Source organism: Anopheles moucheti, chromosome 3 (genome assembly GCF_943734755.1).
Source record: "Anopheles moucheti chromosome 3, idAnoMoucSN_F20_07, whole genome shotgun sequence".
NCBI classification, from domain to species: Eukaryota; Metazoa; Arthropoda; class Insecta; order Diptera; family Culicidae; genus Anopheles; species Anopheles moucheti.
This window is the reverse complement of record NC_069141.1, coordinates 18,797,249-18,815,825: the sequence shown is the minus strand read 5'-3', so window position 1 is coordinate 18,815,825 and position 18,577 is coordinate 18,797,249. Positions and strand designations below refer to the sequence as shown.

Sequence of the window (18,577 nt, the reverse complement as noted above, 5' to 3'; positions counted from 1 at the left end):
GCCGCCATCTTGTCCGCCATCTTGGCCGCCATCTTGTCCGCCATCTTGGCCGCCATCTTGTCCACCATCTTGTCCGCCATCTCTTCCACCATCTTGGCCGCCATCTTGTGTTCGCCATCTTGGCCGCCATCTTGGCCGCCATCTTGTCCGCCATCATGCCGCCATCTTGGCCGCCATCTTGGCCGCCATCTTGTCCGCCATCTTGTCCGCCATCTTGTCCGCCATCTTGGCCGCTATCTTGTCAGCCATCTTGGCCGCCATCTTGGCCGCCATCTTGTCCACCATCTTGTCCGCCATCTTGGCCGCCATCTTGTCCACCATCTTGTCCGCCATCTTGGCCGCCATCTTTGTCCACCATCTTGGCCGTCATCTGGTCCGCCATCTTGGCCGCCATCTTGTCCGCCATCTTGTCCACCATCTTGTGTCCGCCATCTTGGCCGCCATTTTGCGCGCCATCTTGGCCGCCATTTTGCGTGCCATATTGTCCGCCATCTTGTCCGCCATCTTGGTCGCCATCTTGTCCGCCATCTTGGCCGCCATCTTGGCCGCCATCTTGTCCGCCATCTTGTCCGCCATCTTGTCCGCCATCTTGTGTCCGCCATCTTGGCCGCCATCTTGTCCGCCATCTTGTCCGCCATCTTGTGTCCGCCATCTTGTCCGCCATCTTGTCAGCCATCTTTGTCCGCCATCTTGTCCGCCATCTTGTCCACCATCTTGGCCGCCATCTTGTCCGCCGTCTTGTCAGCCATCTTGGCCGCCATCTTGTCCGCCATCTTGGTCGCCATCTTGTCCGCCATCTTGGCCGCCATCTTGTCCGCCATCTTGTCCGCCATCTTGGCCGCCATCTTGTCCGCCATCTTGTCCGCCATCTTGGCCGCCATCTTGTCACCATCTTGGCCGCCATCTTGGCCGCCATCTTGTCACCATCTTGGCCGCCATCTTGTCCGCCATCTTGGCCGCCATCTTGTCCGCCATCATGCCGCCATCTTGGCCGCCATCTTGGCCGCCATCTTGGCCGCCATCTTGTCCGCCATCTTGGCCGCCATCTTGTCCGCCATCTTAGCCGCCATCTTGTCCGCCATCTTGGCCGCCATCTTGGCCGCCATCTTGTCCGCCATCTTTTGTCCGCCATCTTGTCCGCCATCTTGTCCGCCATCTTGTCCGCCATCGTGGCCACCATCTTGGCCGCCATCTTGTCCGCCATCTTGGCCGCCATCTTGTCCGCCATCTTAGTCGCCATCTTGTCCGCCATCTTGGCCGCCATCTTGGCCGCCATCTTGTCCGCCATCTTTTGTCCGCCATCTTGTCCGCCATCTTGTCCGCCATCTTGTCCGCCATCTTGTCCGCCATCTTGTTCGCCATCTTGTCCGCCATCTTGTCCGCCATCTTGTCCGCCATCTTGGCCGCCATCTTGTCCGCCATCTTTTGTCCGCCATCTTGTCCGCCATCTTGTCCGCCATCTTGTGTCCGCCATTTTGTCCACCATCTTGTCCGCCATTTTGTCCGCCATCTTGTCCGCCATCTTGTGTCCGCCATCTTGTCCACCATCTTGGCCGCCATCTTGGCCGCCATCTTGTCCGCCATCTTGGTCGCCATTTTGTCCACCATCTTGCCCGCCATCTTGCCCGCCATCTTGTCCGCCATCTTGGTCGCCATTTTGTCCACCATCTTGCCCGCCATCTTGCCCGCCATCTTGTCCGCCATCTTGCCCGCCATCTTGGCCGCCATCTTGTGTCCGCCATCTTGTCCGCCATCTTGTCCACCATCTTGTCCGCCATCTTGTCCGCCATCTTGTGTCCACCATCCACCATCCACCATCTTGTCCGCCATCTTGTCCGCCATCTTGTCCGCCATCTTGTCCGCCATCTTGTCCGCCATCTCTTCCACCATCTTGGCCGCCATCTTGTGTTCGCCATCTTGGCCGCCATCTTGGCCGCCATCTTGGCCGCCATCTTGTCCGCCATCTTGGCCGCCATCTTGTCCGCCATCTTGGCCGCCATCTTGTCCGCCATCATGCCGCCATCTTGGCCGCCATCTTGGCCGCCATCTTGTCCGCCATCTTGTCCGCCATCTTGGTCGCCATCTTGGCCGCCATCTTGGCCGCCATCTTGGCCGCCATCTTGTCCACCATCTTGTCCGCCATCTTGTCCGCCATCTTGTCCACCATCTTGTCCGCCATCTTGGCCGCCATCTTGTCACCATCTTGTCCGCCATCTAGGCCGCCATCTTGGCCGCCATCTTGTCCGCCATCTTGTCCACCATCTTGTGTCCGCCATCTTGGCCGCCATTTTGCGCGCCATCTTGGCCGCCATCTTGGCACCATCTTGTCCTCCATCTTGTCCGCCATCTTGGCCGCCATCTTGTCACCATCTTGTCCGCCATCTTGGCCGCCATCTTGTCCGCCATCTTTTGTCCGCCATCTTGTCCGCCATCTTGTCCGCCATCTTGTCCGCCATCGTGGCCACCATCTTGGTCGCCATCTTGTCCGCCATCTTGGCCGCCATCTTGTCCGCCATCTTAGCCGCCATCTTGTCCGCCATCTTGGCCGCCATCTTGGCCGCCATCTTGTTCGCCATCTTTTGTCCGCCATCTTGTCCGCCATCTTGTCCGCCATCTTGTCCGCCATCTTGTCCGCCATCTTGTTCGCCATCTTGTCCGCCATCTTGTCCGCCATCTTGTCCGCCATCTTGGCCGCCATCTTGTCCGCCATCTTGTCCGCCATCTTTTGTCCGCCATCTTGTCCGCCATCTTGTCCGCCATCTTGTCCGCCATCGTGGCCACCATCTTGGCCGCCATCTTGTCCGCCATCTTGGCCGCCATCTTGTCCGCCATCTTAGCCGCCATCTTGTCCGCCATCTTGGCCGCCATCTTGGCCGCCATCTTGTCCGCCATCTTTTGTCCGCCATCTTGTCCGCCATCTTGTCCGCCATCTTGTCCGCCATCTTGTCCGCCATCTTGTTCGCCATCTTGTCCGCCATCTTGTCCGCCATCTTGTCCGCCATCTTGGCCGCCATCTTGTCCGCCATCTTTTGTCCGCCATCTTGTCCGCCATCTTGTCCGCCATCTTGTGTCCGCCATTTTGTCCACCATCTTGTCCGCCATTTTGTCCGCCATCTTGTCCGCCATCTTGTGTCCGCCATCTTGTCCACCATCTTGGCCGCCATCTTGGCCGCCATCTTGTCCGCCATCTTGGTCGCCATTTTGTCCACCATCTTGCCCGCCATCTTGCCCGCCATCTTGTCCGCCATCTTGGTCGCCATTTTGTCCACCATCTTGCCCGCCATCTTGCCCGCCATCTTGTCCGCCATCTTGCCCGCCATCTTGGCCGCCATCTTGTGTCCGCCATCTTGTCCGCCATCTTGTCCACCATCTTGTCCGCCATCTTGTCCGCCATCTTGTGTCCACCATCCACCATCCACCATCTTGTCCGCCATCTTGTCCGCCATCTTGTCCGCCATCTTGTCCGCCATCTTGTCCGCCATCTCTTCCACCATCTTGGCCGCCATCTTGTGTTCGCCATCTTGGCCGCCATCTTGGCCGCCATCTTGGCCGCCATCTTGTCCGCCATCTTGGCCGCCATCTTGTCCGCCATCTTGGCCGCCATCTTGTCCGCCATCATGCCGCCATCTTGGCCGCCATCTTGGCCGCCATCTTGTCCGCCATCTTGTCCGCCATCTTGGTCGCCATCTTGGCCGCCATCTTGGCCGCCATCTTGGCCGCCATCTTGTCCACCATCTTGTCCGCCATCTTGTCCGCCATCTTGTCCACCATCTTGTCCGCCATCTTGGCCGCCATCTTGTCACCATCTTGTCCGCCATCTAGGCCGCCATCTTGGCCGCCATCTTGTCCGCCATCTTGTCCACCATCTTGTGTCCGCCATCTTGGCCGCCATTTTGCGCGCCATCTTGGCCGCCATCTTGGCACCATCTTGTCCTCCATCTTGTCCGCCATCTTGGCCGCCATCTTGTCACCATCTTGTCCGCCATCTTGGCCGCCATCTTGTCCGCCATCTTTTGTCCGCCATCTTGTCCGCCATCTTGTCCGCCATCTTGTCCGCCATCGTGGCCACCATCTTGGCCGCCATCTTGTCCGCCATCTTGGCCGCCATCTTGTCCGCCATCTTAGCCGCCATCTTGTCCGCCATCTTGGCCGCCATCTTGGCCGCCATCTTGTCCGCCATCTTTTGTCCGCCATCTTGTCCGCCATCTTGTCCGCCATCTTGTCCGCCATCTTGTCCGCCATCTTGTTCGCCATCTTGTCCGCCATCTTGTCCGCCATCTTGTCCGCCATCTTGGCCGCCATCTTGTCCGCCATCTTTTGTCCGCCATCTTGTCCGCCATCTTGTCCGCCATCTTGTGTCCGCCATCTTGGCCGCCATCTTTGTCCACCATCTTGGCCGTCATCTGGTCCGCCATCTTGGCCGCCATCTTGTCCGCCATCTTGTCCACCATCTTGTGTCCGCCATCTTGGCCGCCATTTTGCGCGCCATCTTGGCCGCCATCTTGGCCGCCATCTTGTCCGCCATATTGTCCGCCATCGTGGCCGCCATCTTGTCCGCCATCTTGGCCACCATCTTGGCCGCCATCTTGTCCGCCATTTTGGCCTCCATCTTGGAGGGGAAGGGGAGAGGGGGATGGAAGATGTCACCTCCTGAAGTACATGCTCTCCTGGTATCGGAAATCTGAAAACAGCTGGTTTGTATGAAAAGTTAGTGTATAAACATTGCATACCTTACGGCGCATTGCTTTGCAAGTTGATTGCATACCTTACGGCGCATTGCATTGCAAGTTGATTGCATACCTTCCGGCGCAATACCAGGAGCTACCTCTTCCGTGGATGCTCTCCTGGTACTATACATTCGGAAACTGGTAGTTTTCGAAGAAATTTTTCACGACCAACGGGGAAGTTAGTGTTTAAACATTGCATAACTTTCGGCGGTTTTGAGCAAAATTGCTGCAAAATTTTAGTCGACCAACGGGAAAGTTATTGTTTAAATATTGCATACTTTTCGGCGGTTTTCGACCAAAATTGCTGTACAAGGTGCTACTACTTCCGTGGATGCTTTCCTGGTATCGGATATCGGAAAACAGCTGGTTTTGTATGGAGTTTCGTACCAGCCGACGGAAAGTTTGAGCGAGATGAAGGATGCTTTCCGTTTTATTGATCTTACTTATTAGCGTTCGTTCTCTCGTTTTTGATAGTATGCAGTAGCAATTGTGATGGGCAAATTTGTCCCAAGCTGCAGATGTCACTTCTTGAAAAACATGCTCTCCTGGTATCGGAAATCTAAAAAAAATTGTGTGCGCGGCAACGGTATAGTGGTTTTCATAGTTGCCCAGCTGATTTGGTCGTTGGCAAATTTGTCAGCATTTTGTCAACTCTAGTGGCACATATTAATGTGAATTTCGATCGTTCGCTTGATTTTCGCGTATTAAGTTTGAGGCTCCAAGTTTAGATCGGTTGTCCGTGCGTCAAGAAATCCAAGAATTTCTGGGCCGATCTCTTCGCTCATTGTGAAGACACTTGCGATCATTTCGTCACATTTACATCAGTATGAAAAAGACTACGTGCTCCTCATCCACAATTTGATAGTCAGTAGCCAATTATAGGGATACAACACCACAGAGCACTCACTAATTTTTCTCAAACAAACTGAGTTTTTAATGCAAAAAAACGAGACCGCTTTCAGCACGCACGACAATGTTTTAGCAAGACTACTATGATAGGTTCTTCACTGAATATATCGTTTTTATATCAATGCATACTTGATTTCTTTAAGTATCTTTTTTCATGTTCTTTTTTTAATTTAGATCAACGATTTCGCGGCGATGATCATAAACCGTATGGATTTAGAATTGGAAATTTTGAAACAATTTCAGTCTAACAACGATGCAAATGTTACCGAGATTACAACAATGTAGTTTGAACATTATTCTACAAGGGGATATGATGAAGTGTTTGGACAGTCTGGGATGGGTGGACATAAGCTGGACCTACAATCCAGCTTCGTTAAGTAAAAATCAAGAAAAACATAAATGGTATTCCAAGAACCATGAGGTTGTAATATCAAACGGAAAGTTCAAGAAATAGAATTCATGAATAGGTTGAAGTAAAAGGGAATATAAGGGTTCACGGGGCGGCCAGATGGTGTATTGGTAGCGCAGCCGGTCTGCACAAGACAGGACCACGGAAAAATTTCATTTGGACTACCAAACCTCCGTACGCAGCACTGACTATCCTACGGGTATATAAAGTAAGAAAAAAACTAGAAATGGTAGGCTTAAGCATCCTAAAGATGTCGTGCTGATAAAGAAGAAGGAGTTTGAATACACTGCATACTTCTCTTGCGTAGCCGTGTAACCGGGCCAATATAGCTAATGAAATAGAAACAAATGTTTTATATAACCAAGAATATATAAAATCCAAGGATATTTTCAATCAGATAGTTTCCTTTTTAATTAAATTTTGTGCTAAAAATTAACTCTGCTGCTAAATTTCCAAAAATCGCACAATCGGCACAAATTGTTTGGGGCCCCCAACATTTATTTCTGACTCCCCTTGGCAACCTATAAATAAAATAAAAAAAAGGAAAAAAAATGTCCTTAAAAGAATAATTCATTTATGAAACACTAAATACAAATGAACTACTTCTACAGATTTTAAATAATCTTGTACTAAAATAAGTTATAAGTACACCGTGAAACGATAGCGATATTTAAACATTTCCAAGATGACGAAACACTGACATGGACGATCCACATAAAACAAAAGACCGTCTTTGTAGACGTTGTTATCAACTACATCTTCGCTAGCACTAACAACAGCAATTACAAAAACAACAACAACGCACAGGCCCAAGGAAATGTTTTGCAAAATTTGTAATACTGGCTCATAATACGGGAAAGAGACGTTATAACAATAACAATAATAAATAACATAAACAGTTAGTTTAAGGGTTCAAATTTGTCGAATTTCATAAATTTTCTCGTCAAATTAATATGAATGATGTTTCAGCTTTTGTATTAAATCAACTCTCATCCATTCAATTTCCAATCCCTCAATCCGTGTATAATACTAAATATTTCAGCGCACATTATTCAAATTTCTGCTATGAAGGGTACTCAATCGAAATGCTTTTGAAGAAAAACGAGCTGCTATGCAACGTTGATCCATTTCCTAACACTTCTCAAATGCCATTTCAAAGGCCACAACCCTTCAGAGCGACCGACTGCACCATAGCAGTGCACTCTGGCATTGCTCGCCCATTCGCCGAAAAAAAAATAGCATTAAACAAAAACACCAATCGCTACAATCCTTGTACAGTCACTCTTACATCTTCCCGGTTACACATTTCGTTACACGAAAGAAATGTGCAAGTGCAACGATCCCACCGTTCCCGGCCCCGATTTCGTGCGATCGGCCAACGTGCCCCGCACACCGCCTAATCATAACAACATCCACCGCCCGCGCTGTGCCCACCGCCCACCGTGGTGAACCCGTCCTGGTGTGGCCACCCTTTATGCGCGCAAAAGAGTGCAAACGCGTGCTGCAGATGCACCGTGGGGAACGGGTGAAACAACGCGGACCAAACACGTTTGCCCCATGCTGCGTACTGCCGCTCCTGCCGGGGTTGAACTTGAAAGCGAAAGTGAATTTTTATTATTTGTTGCATGCAGCTGCACCAACGGGCGGCGGTTCGTGCCAGGCGTTTTAGTTTTGGTACGGATTGGGTTGTTTTGTTGTGCTTTCTTTCTTTACGTTCGCCTGCTCCGTTTGCTTCTCTCTTCATTACCATCACAGACGCTGGTTTGCCTATTGCACTTCAATGCACCTGAATTTCCTAGCGGTTTTCGCACGGTGCATGTCCGAAAATTTGGCCGGAAAGGACATGGAAATCGAAACGACAAGCCACTGCAAACTGCAACATTTGTGTTCGTTTATTTTTCTTTCCCTGCCTCTTTGCCACCATTGGCCATCAGCCATCAGCCTTATCTACAAACGCCACGTGATTCCCCTTCCAATCGTTCCTTCGTTTGTTGCCTCTCTGCGGGAAGGCACAAAAATGGATTGCGGATGCAACGAAGCCTTGTCATGTTTGCATTTCTGTTGTGGCTGATTTGTGGCTTTGCTTTGCATTTCCTTAACGATGATTTCTGGCCTTCATGCAGAAACAATTAGGCACCGCGAAACGCGTGCAAAACTAATTAGCTTTCGTTGAAGGAAACGGGCTTCGGATGGACCGATTGATTTGTGCACAGTTTGGTGGTAGTTTGATGGAACAGTAATTTGCCTCCATTTTGCTTACGCTTGATATTATATGCATTTATTGTGTGTATGGTTCATATGTCGATATATGCCGTGATTAGTTGTAAGTACATTTGCTCACTCTGTTACATTAAAGTTCCTGCGCTTCTGGGTATGCGAGTACCGTTTAGTGGCCGATGGTGTATGCTTTGCTTCGTACAGCTGTAGCGATTTCAAAGCCATTGTAACTGATTTGTTTTATTGACATCCACAGCAGATTTGAGGGATAAGCTATTGGTGCATCTGTTTCGGTTCAGCACGTAAGCTAGATTGTAATGCAGCGTAAGCTATTATCCTTTCCTATGCTATGATTGACGTGACAGTTGTTAATGTGTAGACATTGATATAATAACTTGGGATCTGATGTATAATTATTTCCTTACCACTCTAGTGTTAGAAAACATAATAAGTATAGTAATGGGAGATTTTTTCTCACTTACAGTAACATTGAGTAAACTGTTGCATACAGAATTTTCAAGTTGAAGTTTGAATGCTTTAATCGTTTGTTGATTCTTTGCAAGTCGAAATAGGATACGTTGGAGCAGATTTGGAATTCAACTTTTCGATCATCTGCAGCACGAAATTCATCGTGAAAAAAAAAAAACATTCTCACATTTATACATACGCCATGTCCATAAGCTTTGAAAATATACCAATTGAGATTTTTTTTTTCAATAGTATTGTATTAACTTTGGATAAACTCGACATGTTTACTTCTTCATATTCCTATTCAAAGACTCGAACACATTGTAGAATTGCAAAGAATCGAAACATGGTTAAAACTTCATTACTCTATCACGAAAAGAATCCTGTAGTGTTGTTGTATTCATTCTTAACGATCCAATATTCAACGATAAAGTTATTTTCATTTGCTCGATATTATTTATCAACAACATTTATATTTCATTCTTGATGTTTAGCTGTCTAAATGTGGACACATTTCGGAAGAAGTAAATCTTTGGAACTATTTGTTGATAAAATGAATAAAATATCAACTAACACAGGACTACCTAGTTTTGGCACAAGCAAATAACATTGAAACAACGCTATCGAGGCTTCAACAGACGTTGGTAATTGTGTTGATATAGCAATCTCTCAGCCAAATTACACGCTTCACTGTTCGTACGTGCAGCTATCAACACTCGCCACCGTCTATATTATAACTTAATCCTTTGATGGCCACACTTTCGACAATGTTTCACATTTTCGTAGATAACTTCCTCACCGCGTACAGACTCCGTGCCATCAGCAACTCCACCCACTCCAGTAGATGCCAGCTCATCAAGCACCCGCTCCTCAATCGTCTCGAGACACAGTGAATCCGGCTCGGGACAGATCTGTTCGCATCGTTCCACGAAATTCTCCTCGAACCGTAGTGCGTCACGCAGTATCGCTTCATCGTCGATCGATGCAACCGGACAGGGCAGGACCGTGTCGAAATCGATACAGTGTCCCGACTCGTCCGCAATACAGTAGCGAAACGGTGGCACCAGCAATCGTGCCCGTCGCCAATCGTCGTCCGGGTCGGTAAGGTTCAGCTCGGATACGGTGGAAACCTGCCGTCGAAGCTGGCGCGCACGGGGCAGATCGTTCTGGGACAGCACACGCTTCGGCGGTGGTGGACGCGGCGGACAGAGCATCTCGAAGCCACGGTTGTAGAAGGCGCACCGAATCGCGGGTTCCGATTGGCGCTTTTCCGGATACACGTTGGGCCGGGTGAGTGAGAATAGGTGGGAATTATCCGAACAGCGTCGCTTACTGCGCGGAAAGTTCTCCGTGGGTCGGTTCTCGTCAATGCTGTCCAGATGGGAATCGCAGGAGATTTTTGGAGTGTGCCCGAGGGGAGGCGGGGTGGAAGGCTGAGTAGGTATCGGGGAGGACAGTGAGGGCTGGCTGGTGAGGGAGTCGCTGGAGTAGCACGGTTCCGAACGGGTGATGGCTTCCTCACGTTCTAGTAACCAGCCGGTGTTAGTGGCGTTAGCATGGGCACGAATAATGCCGGTGTCCACACTTTGTGACCGACCCCGGCACGGCCCTACTACAGGCAGTATCGGGAGCGGTTCTATGAAGTGTGGTTCCAGCTTCGACGGTGCTTGAGGAGAAGCAGAACGGTGGCGTTGATGGTGGAAGGTGCTGTCGTTCGGTGCGTTCTCTGACCGTGAATTAATGAAACAAAATTTATTAAGGGAACTTCCTCAACGATTCTTAACTTGCACAATATTAGAATTATTTATATAATTTTAGTATTTAAATTAATTTAAACCACTCGTTGTTATACGCACCTTGGTCCGAAAGCTCCATCTGCTCACAAGCTGCTCGAATGGCATAAGAGAACGAAATCATTAACAGTTCGAGCAATCGTGGTTGAAAATGCGCAAGCTCCAGCACCAAAAGCCTTCACCCGAGCGAGCTTTGGTTTAGGGGTGTACGGGAGCTTTCGGTAACATAAAAGCACACAGCATAAAGGCAGTCGTTTCGCATGCAATTACACCCTCACACAGCTACACACCGGGAACAAGCAAGCACGGGGAAAGCGACGGAAAAAGGAATTGAGAAAAGCCTACACTACCTTCCCTTCGTACCTTCCCAGACCTCCTCCAAGTCTTCGTTGATGGCCCCCGATTCGAGGCCGTTGCGCACCTCGCCCGGACCGAACCCGTGCACCACCAGGTCCATGCGCGAGTCGAGCGAGAACTGCTTGCCGGACATAAGGATGCCCCGGACGCGACGCCTCATAGCCGGTGAGTCCTGGTTCTGGAAGCAAAAGGGTCGAAACCACTTCGGTCCGGTCACTACGACCAGGCTGCGTGCCGCGCGATACTTACCGAGATGCGTATGCCGGCGTACACCTTGGCGAGGAACTCGTCCGCATCGAAGATGGCCGCGAACGAACCGTTCACGATCTTCGGTGACATCGGCGAGTTGGCGAGCAGAAGGCTCGATCCGAACGCTTCGTTCTTTTCGCGCGTATCTAAACGCAGAAGAGGGAAGACCGGTCAAACACGGTGTGGGCGGTATGGTGGACAATGGTATGGATGAGGTCGGGTGATGCGGGTCAATGAAACTATGGGTTGTGAGCCTGGCCAGCGCAATGGAGTAGCAGCGCTGCTACAGTCAAATGGGTGTATCGCTTTGCTCACTAGACAGCACGAGTTCGGCTAGCAATACGATGCGAAATGATCGCGAAAATGAACGGCCGATACTCACCCTTCAGCGGCACACGTGTCCGATCGACCATCTGCACGTTCAGCTCGTTGAGCAGATCGGTTGTCACGGTGCGAATTTCGTTCCAATCTGCGAGAATATCGTCGTTCGAGGTGTAGGTAGAGGTGACGGTAAACCGAATCACATAGCGACCCTTCAGCGACGCGGGAACCGCGTGCAGATGGCCGCGATGGTTGAGCCGCTTCAGCAGTTTCTCCGTCAGCTCGTTTTCACCCTTGATCCGGAACACCACCATGCCGAGATGGCGGGTGGCCGGAATCTCGAAACGATGGTCGGCCAACACGAGCGCTTCAAACTTCTGCGCCAACCGGACGCCCTCGCGAATGTGCTTCTGAAGTCCCCGCGTGCCGAAGCTACGTAGTACGAACCAGAGCTTCAACGCGCGGAACCGCTTGCTAAGCGGTATCTGCCAATGCTGTCGGAGGCACCAATACAGGGTCAAACGTCACCTCACCAAACACAAGAAGCGGCAACACTCACCATATAATCGATCGCGAGGCCCGAGTTTTCGTGCTGCAGATACAACGGTGCCACGTTGAAGGTGCGATGCAGGGCACCACTATTCTTGACCCTATCACAGAGCAGAGATGAGAAATCCATTATTCAGTCTGTTTATCAGACGACGTTTAGTTTCGAGGTTCGAGTGAACGGACACCTACCACATCGCGGTGCAGTCAAAGTGCACCATTAACCACTTGGAGGGATTAAACGCGATGGAGTCCGCTTTCTCGATGCCCTTCAGCCACACCCGAAACTCCGGACAGATAAACGCACTGCCGGCGTAGGCAGCGTCCACGTGTAGCCAGATGTTGTGGCACGCGCAGATCTCCCCTATCTCGGCCAGATGGTCGAAGGCGCAGGCCCCCGTTGTGCCGAGGGTGGCGCAAACCTATCAAGACGGTAGAGAGGAACGTTTAGTCAAATAAATGGGGAGTGAGTGTTATTTTGGGGGGATTCAGTGTAAAGTACATTTAATTTTTTTTTAATTTAGTGTTAATTTTTTTTTAATTTAATATATTTTTGATCTGATGATTAATTGATTGATTGATTAATCAATCAATTGATCAATTGATAATAATTAATTTGATGAATAAAATCTTTATCAAATCGGAGTGAGTGTTATTTTTGGAGGAATTCAGTGTAAAGTGATTTGAATTTTTTTTTATTTAATGTTAATTTTTTTTTATTTAATAGGTTTTTAATATTAAATTAAATCTTATTAAATATGTTATTTTATCAAACAATTATTTAATTAAGTGAATTATTTAAGTGTTTTAAAATAACACCTTAAATCTTTCCTCTTCACCAAAGCACATTGAGCACGGTTCACTGTCGTAAACTTTTAATATCTCATAATTGAACATAATTCGTAATGTATCGATTGTAAATCTTACAAAAAAGTGCAAAACAATAAATATTTTGAAAGATGAAGCATTTAGTAAATAACAAATTATTCAAAAGGACAATAAAAATTACTGGCATTCTTCCTAAAATCCAAATATTTCCTATTTCTTTTCGGGTAATTAAACCAGAAATCAACAAGTTCGTTTGTCGGATGTTTTTCTTTTCCACCGAAAACCATCGGGCGACAGTCGCAATCCACACGCCACAGCTGGTAATTTGAGCGTTACGAAGAATGGATCGGTTTCATTCAAACCGCTCCAGAACGAGTCGGCGGCGACCAATGAAACTCAACCAGTGCCAGAACTAAACTACCCTTCGTGACCGAGTTCCGTCTTGGCTAATGAGATCCCCGAGGACACACAGCCAACAAACTTGCTAAGCTGATTTGTCACTGTTGGTTGGCTACTACGGCCGAAAGGTTCTCAGTACGGTCGGTCGATACAGTCCACCGAAGGGCAGTCCGATCCCCACCCCCCAGCTCATACTCACCCAGAACGGTATCAGGCCCTGCTTGATGTCTTCCTCGATTGCATCGCGCAAAGCATCCCCGCGGAGGCTGAGTTGATCGTCCGACTCGATGAATCGCATCCGGACTAAGCCGATTAGGGCCGCCTTCTCCACGCTGGAGTGTGCCTGATCGGAGCAGTACGCCACCAGGCGAGCGTTGATTTCCGCATCCTGCAGCCCGGGCGTGTGCTCGTGGAAGCGTCTAATGGCCACCGTCCGGCCGGCCAACAGGCACACGAGCGTTGCCTCACTGGCCGTCGTTTGAATCACACCTCCGCCCATGCTGGTGCCGGGTAGGTGCAGAAACATATCCGGCAACCCAATCATCTTCCCGAGCCAATTCATCACAATCGATTCCAGCTCGGTACAGGCCGGAGACGATGCCTGCAGAAAAAGCGGGGTCGTAAGAAACAAACTATAAATTTACAACACGATTGCCCTCAACACGGGCCGCGTACCCATGTAAATCCGAGACAGTTAATGGCATCGGCCAGCATATCGCCGAGCAGCGAAGGGAATGAGTTTAGCGCTGGAAAGTATGCGTGCATGTGCGGACTCTGCCAGTGCGTTACGCCCGGCATGATAACGCGCTCGATGTCCGCGAAGATGTTCTCCCATCGCTCACCGTCGAGCGGGGCCGACTCCGGTATTAGGTTTCGCATATACCCCGGCTGGACGTCCGGTAGGACACGCCGTTCCCGAATGTTCTGCAGATAGTCCGCAATGTAGTCTACCATCTCCTTGCCTGCAATACAAACACCCACACGCACACGCATAGAAAAAGGGGTGTCGAAGCAAATGGTTTCATTATTGAAGGTCATAAATTGAACGAGAATGTAAGAGTGACAGGTCGGTATGGGAGAAAAAAGGGGGAAGGGGAGGGTTCCAAATTGATTCAAATTGACGATTTGTACGATTTGCATCGGCTTAAGCTTATCGCCTTGGATCTCGGATCTGTATGAAGCGATTGGAGTCTGTTTTATTGTTGGGGCTATCCGACGAAATGCACCTAAAAAGAATCGATTTGTATGCCCGAGACTTCTTTGGATTTTATGTCTGTCATTCTTACTATTGATTCAATCACGACTATCGTCACTGAATTTATTGAACCTTTTTCTGGGAGCGTTCTCGTTCAACAAAAGATCCATTTATTCAAACTATGATAAGAAAATCAAATTTTCTTAAAGGCTAAAGATAGATAAATTTGTCCAACAAGAATAAATGTAACAAACATCCGAATCTTTTTTACGTTTTACATAAGGTTGCGCAACAATTGTTCTGACTAGCTATATCAGCAGTGTAACTAACATAAAAATCACTGCTTCATGTTTGAAGTAAGCCGTTCATTGTTGCAGGAACAACTAAACCGATTGCGATTCACAGAGAGTTCCTAAACACACCATAATCTATCTAAAAGGGGTACTCAGGTGTTGGTCAGTTCTGCGTTTTTTTTTTTCCATTCCATTCCGGACGCTCGCTATTTCTCTCGCACTCCTCACCGCTGTCACAATTAATTACACTTCCATTACCCGATTACGTACCTCGCTGGCGATACTCGTCAAAATCCATCTCCAGTGCAATGCTATTCCGCGCAGATTTGATGAATAAATACCTGTTTACCTGTTTACCAACAGTTTCGCACCTCTGCAGCACCAGCAGGTGTACTACTTCACTTCAATTAGAAGCACTGGGCAGCGAACGGCATACAGCAATATGGTTTTCCTTCCGTTCGCACAGGTGAAAACTGTCACACCACAAATACAACGATTCCCTCGGGAACGTTCGATCTAGCACTGGCAGCACAGGAATGCGTAATGAAGCTGAAACCAAAAACTTTAAAGCAACGCACGAGTTACACTGGTCGAGTGCGAATGGGATTTGCTACCTTTCACAAGAACCTAAAATTTTCACAGCAACATACACTACGCTCACGGTGAAATAGTCGTAAAAGAATGCGCTCTAGGGTGATGTTAAGAATGTAACTGTATGCATGAACGCCTAGCGACTTAGTTGGGCTTCCTTCCTGTCTTGCTGCGAAGACGTTTGTTTCCTTGCTTCTTTTGCTCGGTTTGTTGACAGTTTGAACGCAACTGAAGCGCTTATAGCCGTTGACAAATCATACAATGTTTGCCATAAACTATAATTAATATTGAAATCTAGCAATCTGGGTGAACTGACAATAAAAGTATTGAAAAAATATACCTTGTCAAAATTAGTTTTTTTTTTCTACTAAACATAAGAATGAAATATACATTATCCTCTTGACCACAAATGAATCGAATCATGCAATAATTCATATTGATCGTCAGTATTATAAGATAATTCAAAAGGAGAGATATCGTTCTTGAATTTTTCTACTCTTGAACCTCCTCCTCATAAATGAAGATAACATAGAGTTAATTTATTCATGGCGCTAAATGCCATCAAAACTTCTATCCCTAGCTAGTTGGCAAGAGAAGTAATTTGATGCAGCTTGCAAATAGCTAACAAACCACATTAAGATTCCATGTTCTGCGAGACGAACTACAACCCAAGCCGGTTCTTCTTGACCGTTTAATGAGTACTGCTGTATTTTAATTGCTTAGCTTTGTATTTAAATTCCTTCTTGGCTGGAGATTCCAACAAAATGCTTGTTGAAATAACGTAGTAATCAACCCGAACGGTATGCTACTGTGGGTCATAAAACACCATGTCATTTGCATAAAGCATATAGCAAACATGCGAGATAAAATAATGCTTAGCAGGAGCTCTCGCGAGCAAATTAAGCTAAAATCATTCATACTTTGTTAGAATAAAAAATAAAAATGCTTGCGCAACACTAAACAAATCACTTTGCACCATTCGTCTCGTCAGTACTGTGGTGGACACTATTGAGGTTGATATCGCGAAAGAAACATAAAACACATCGCAGCAATCGGTTAAAGTGTCTCGGAGTCTAAAAATAGCACTGTCAGATTTTATCACCCACTGGATTAAGCATCGTTTGTTTAATTTCTGCGCAACGGTGGATTGGGTTTTCCGAAAACCAGTTGCCACCGTCAGAAGGTCGTTCTATAAATGGTAACTGGTTGATCACTGAGCCGAAACCGGTTTAAACGTCGATAGGCTCCAGTGTATCTCCCCATTTGATCACCGTTCAACACACCGCTCACATTAGGAAAAGAAATGCGCACGGAAGCTTGCAGTCACACTTGCACGCTAGTCACTAACTAAACGAAACTGATAGCATTCTTATCAGCCGCAGGTCTTTATATAGTCTCCAGCGGGAGAAAATTTTCGATCCCCGTTTTCCGCAGCCTCCGTACAAAGGACCGCTTCCCGCGCAATCTTTATTTCTTACGGTACCAATCAACAATTGTCCTTGGGAGAAATCCTCCGCCGTGATGGTTGTATAAATGGTACGCTATTTGTCCGAAAGACACTCTGGACAAGAGAAAAAAAAACGTGTCTGAATGGAAGGACAAGTCATGCGTACTAGCACGAAACACTCTTCGCATGTCCTTACATGCACTTTCTGCGCTCCTGCATGGGTTTGTGATAGTCGTCACACCGAACCATTTCCGTGCGGTAAGTTCGTCTTTTAATGATGCGTTAAAATCTTTCATGATGGGATTATGTCAGATGGAGTTAAGGGATGAGCAATGTGCATTTTAAGCTGTTTTTGTTAGAATGTAAGAGAATGGATGTTTATGGTATGAATGAACTGAGTGTGTATGCAATTGCTTCCGTTTGTGTTCAGTATTAGAGATCCTTTAATTAATTGCTTGAGTAATTCTGTCACACAACAATAAAATCAATTCAAAGGGCCTGTTCTTTCACATAAACAAACATTTGATTATATATAATTTGATTAGTTTTATTAAGTAGTTTGTATTTGGAAACAATTAATCTAGCTTTTAAATATTTTTTTGTTTCGTTAGAACGGCCTGGCCGTATCGACTTATTTTACCACGTAGCAGGATAGTCAGTCCTTGCTACGGGGGATTGGTCCGGATGGGATTTTGGTCCGGCCCGTTCGTGTGAAGACCGGATCCGCTACCATCATGCCACCGGGCCGCCCAAGCTTTTAAATAATAAACAATATAAAAATCATTTTTAAATTTTTAAATTTAAATTAAAAATTAAATTTTTATTAATTTTATTATAAAATAATAAATTTAATGTATTTTTATTATTATCATTATTATTATTATTTATTATTTATTACAATTAGAGGTTCAAAATTTGTTTTCCTTGATATTCAACTAAAAGCGGAGCGGAAACCATGCAATAAATAATTCATAATAGAAAAAATAGTTTTACACGACTATAACTAGTGTAAAAGTTATTAAGTTCAATGTGGATATTCCGAATGGAGTTTTTTCTGTGATTGACTTGCATGTTTATTTATCGTTTGTAAAGCAAAAGCAATGATTGGATTTAGCTATGGTTGTTAATTATTAATTTCATCTTTCAACACTACACTCCCAAATATTGCTCTCCATTCGTGCAATAGAGCATTCATGTTACTCGAGTTTACCGTATCAATTACACACTTACAGCCAAGAATCTGACCTACATCTGAAGCTAATAATAAAATGTTTTATTCTTTCTCCAACCGGCGGTATTTATCAGATAAAAAAAACACCCTCTGTCAACGGGTCGATCAATGAGCGAGGTCCAAGTCAAACAAAAGCATTAATTATGTGTGTTTTGGCTGTTTTGGTTCTCGCAATCTGACGCAAACACTTCCCAACGCTTGTCGACGCCATCGCCTTAGATCCTTGCTCGTGTTGCCGGGCAATCGGTATCCTTGCACCTACTCACCGGCAGGCAATCAATACGCAAAAGGGACAGAAAGTTCAACCCCAATTCAGCGGCCAAAGACCTACTTTTGCGTTCATTCAACTGTTGTGTCGCATTTTTCTTTTGCTCCTTCGATGGGCTTTACTTTCGTTTTTCTTCTCACGAGCGGGGGCAATCACATTCTTTTGGGCTACTCCCCCTAAAGCTTGCCTCATAACAACACACACGGTTCTCCAACAGTTTGTTAGAAAGCCACCAAAGAAGGATAAAAAAATGTCAACATGCTGCAGAGAATTCCCCACGAGGTCCTACCGGGCACGTTTTCTTGGTGGTTGAAAATCTCTTCATTTCT

The 18,577-nt window shown here is 47.2% G+C and overlaps 1 protein-coding gene across 1 annotated transcript; it reads right to left on the bottom strand.

The window, feature by feature from the left end:
* Nucleotides 1-9,461: 9,461 nt before the first annotated feature.
* On the bottom strand, nt 9,462-15,009 carry LOC128305569 (histidine decarboxylase). Its single transcript, XM_053043077.1, has 10 exons — nt 14,982-15,009; nt 13,899-14,185; nt 13,423-13,824; nt 12,189-12,418; nt 12,010-12,100; nt 11,512-11,944; nt 11,130-11,275; nt 10,887-11,058; nt 10,587-10,616; nt 9,462-10,456 (listed from the first exon to the last, which is right to left on the bottom strand). The coding sequence occupies exons 1-10, from the start codon at nt 15,007-15,009 to the stop codon at nt 9,462-9,464; spliced, it is 2,814 nt and encodes a 937-aa protein (XP_052899037.1).
* Between the last annotated feature and the right edge of the window lie 3,568 nt (nt 15,010-18,577).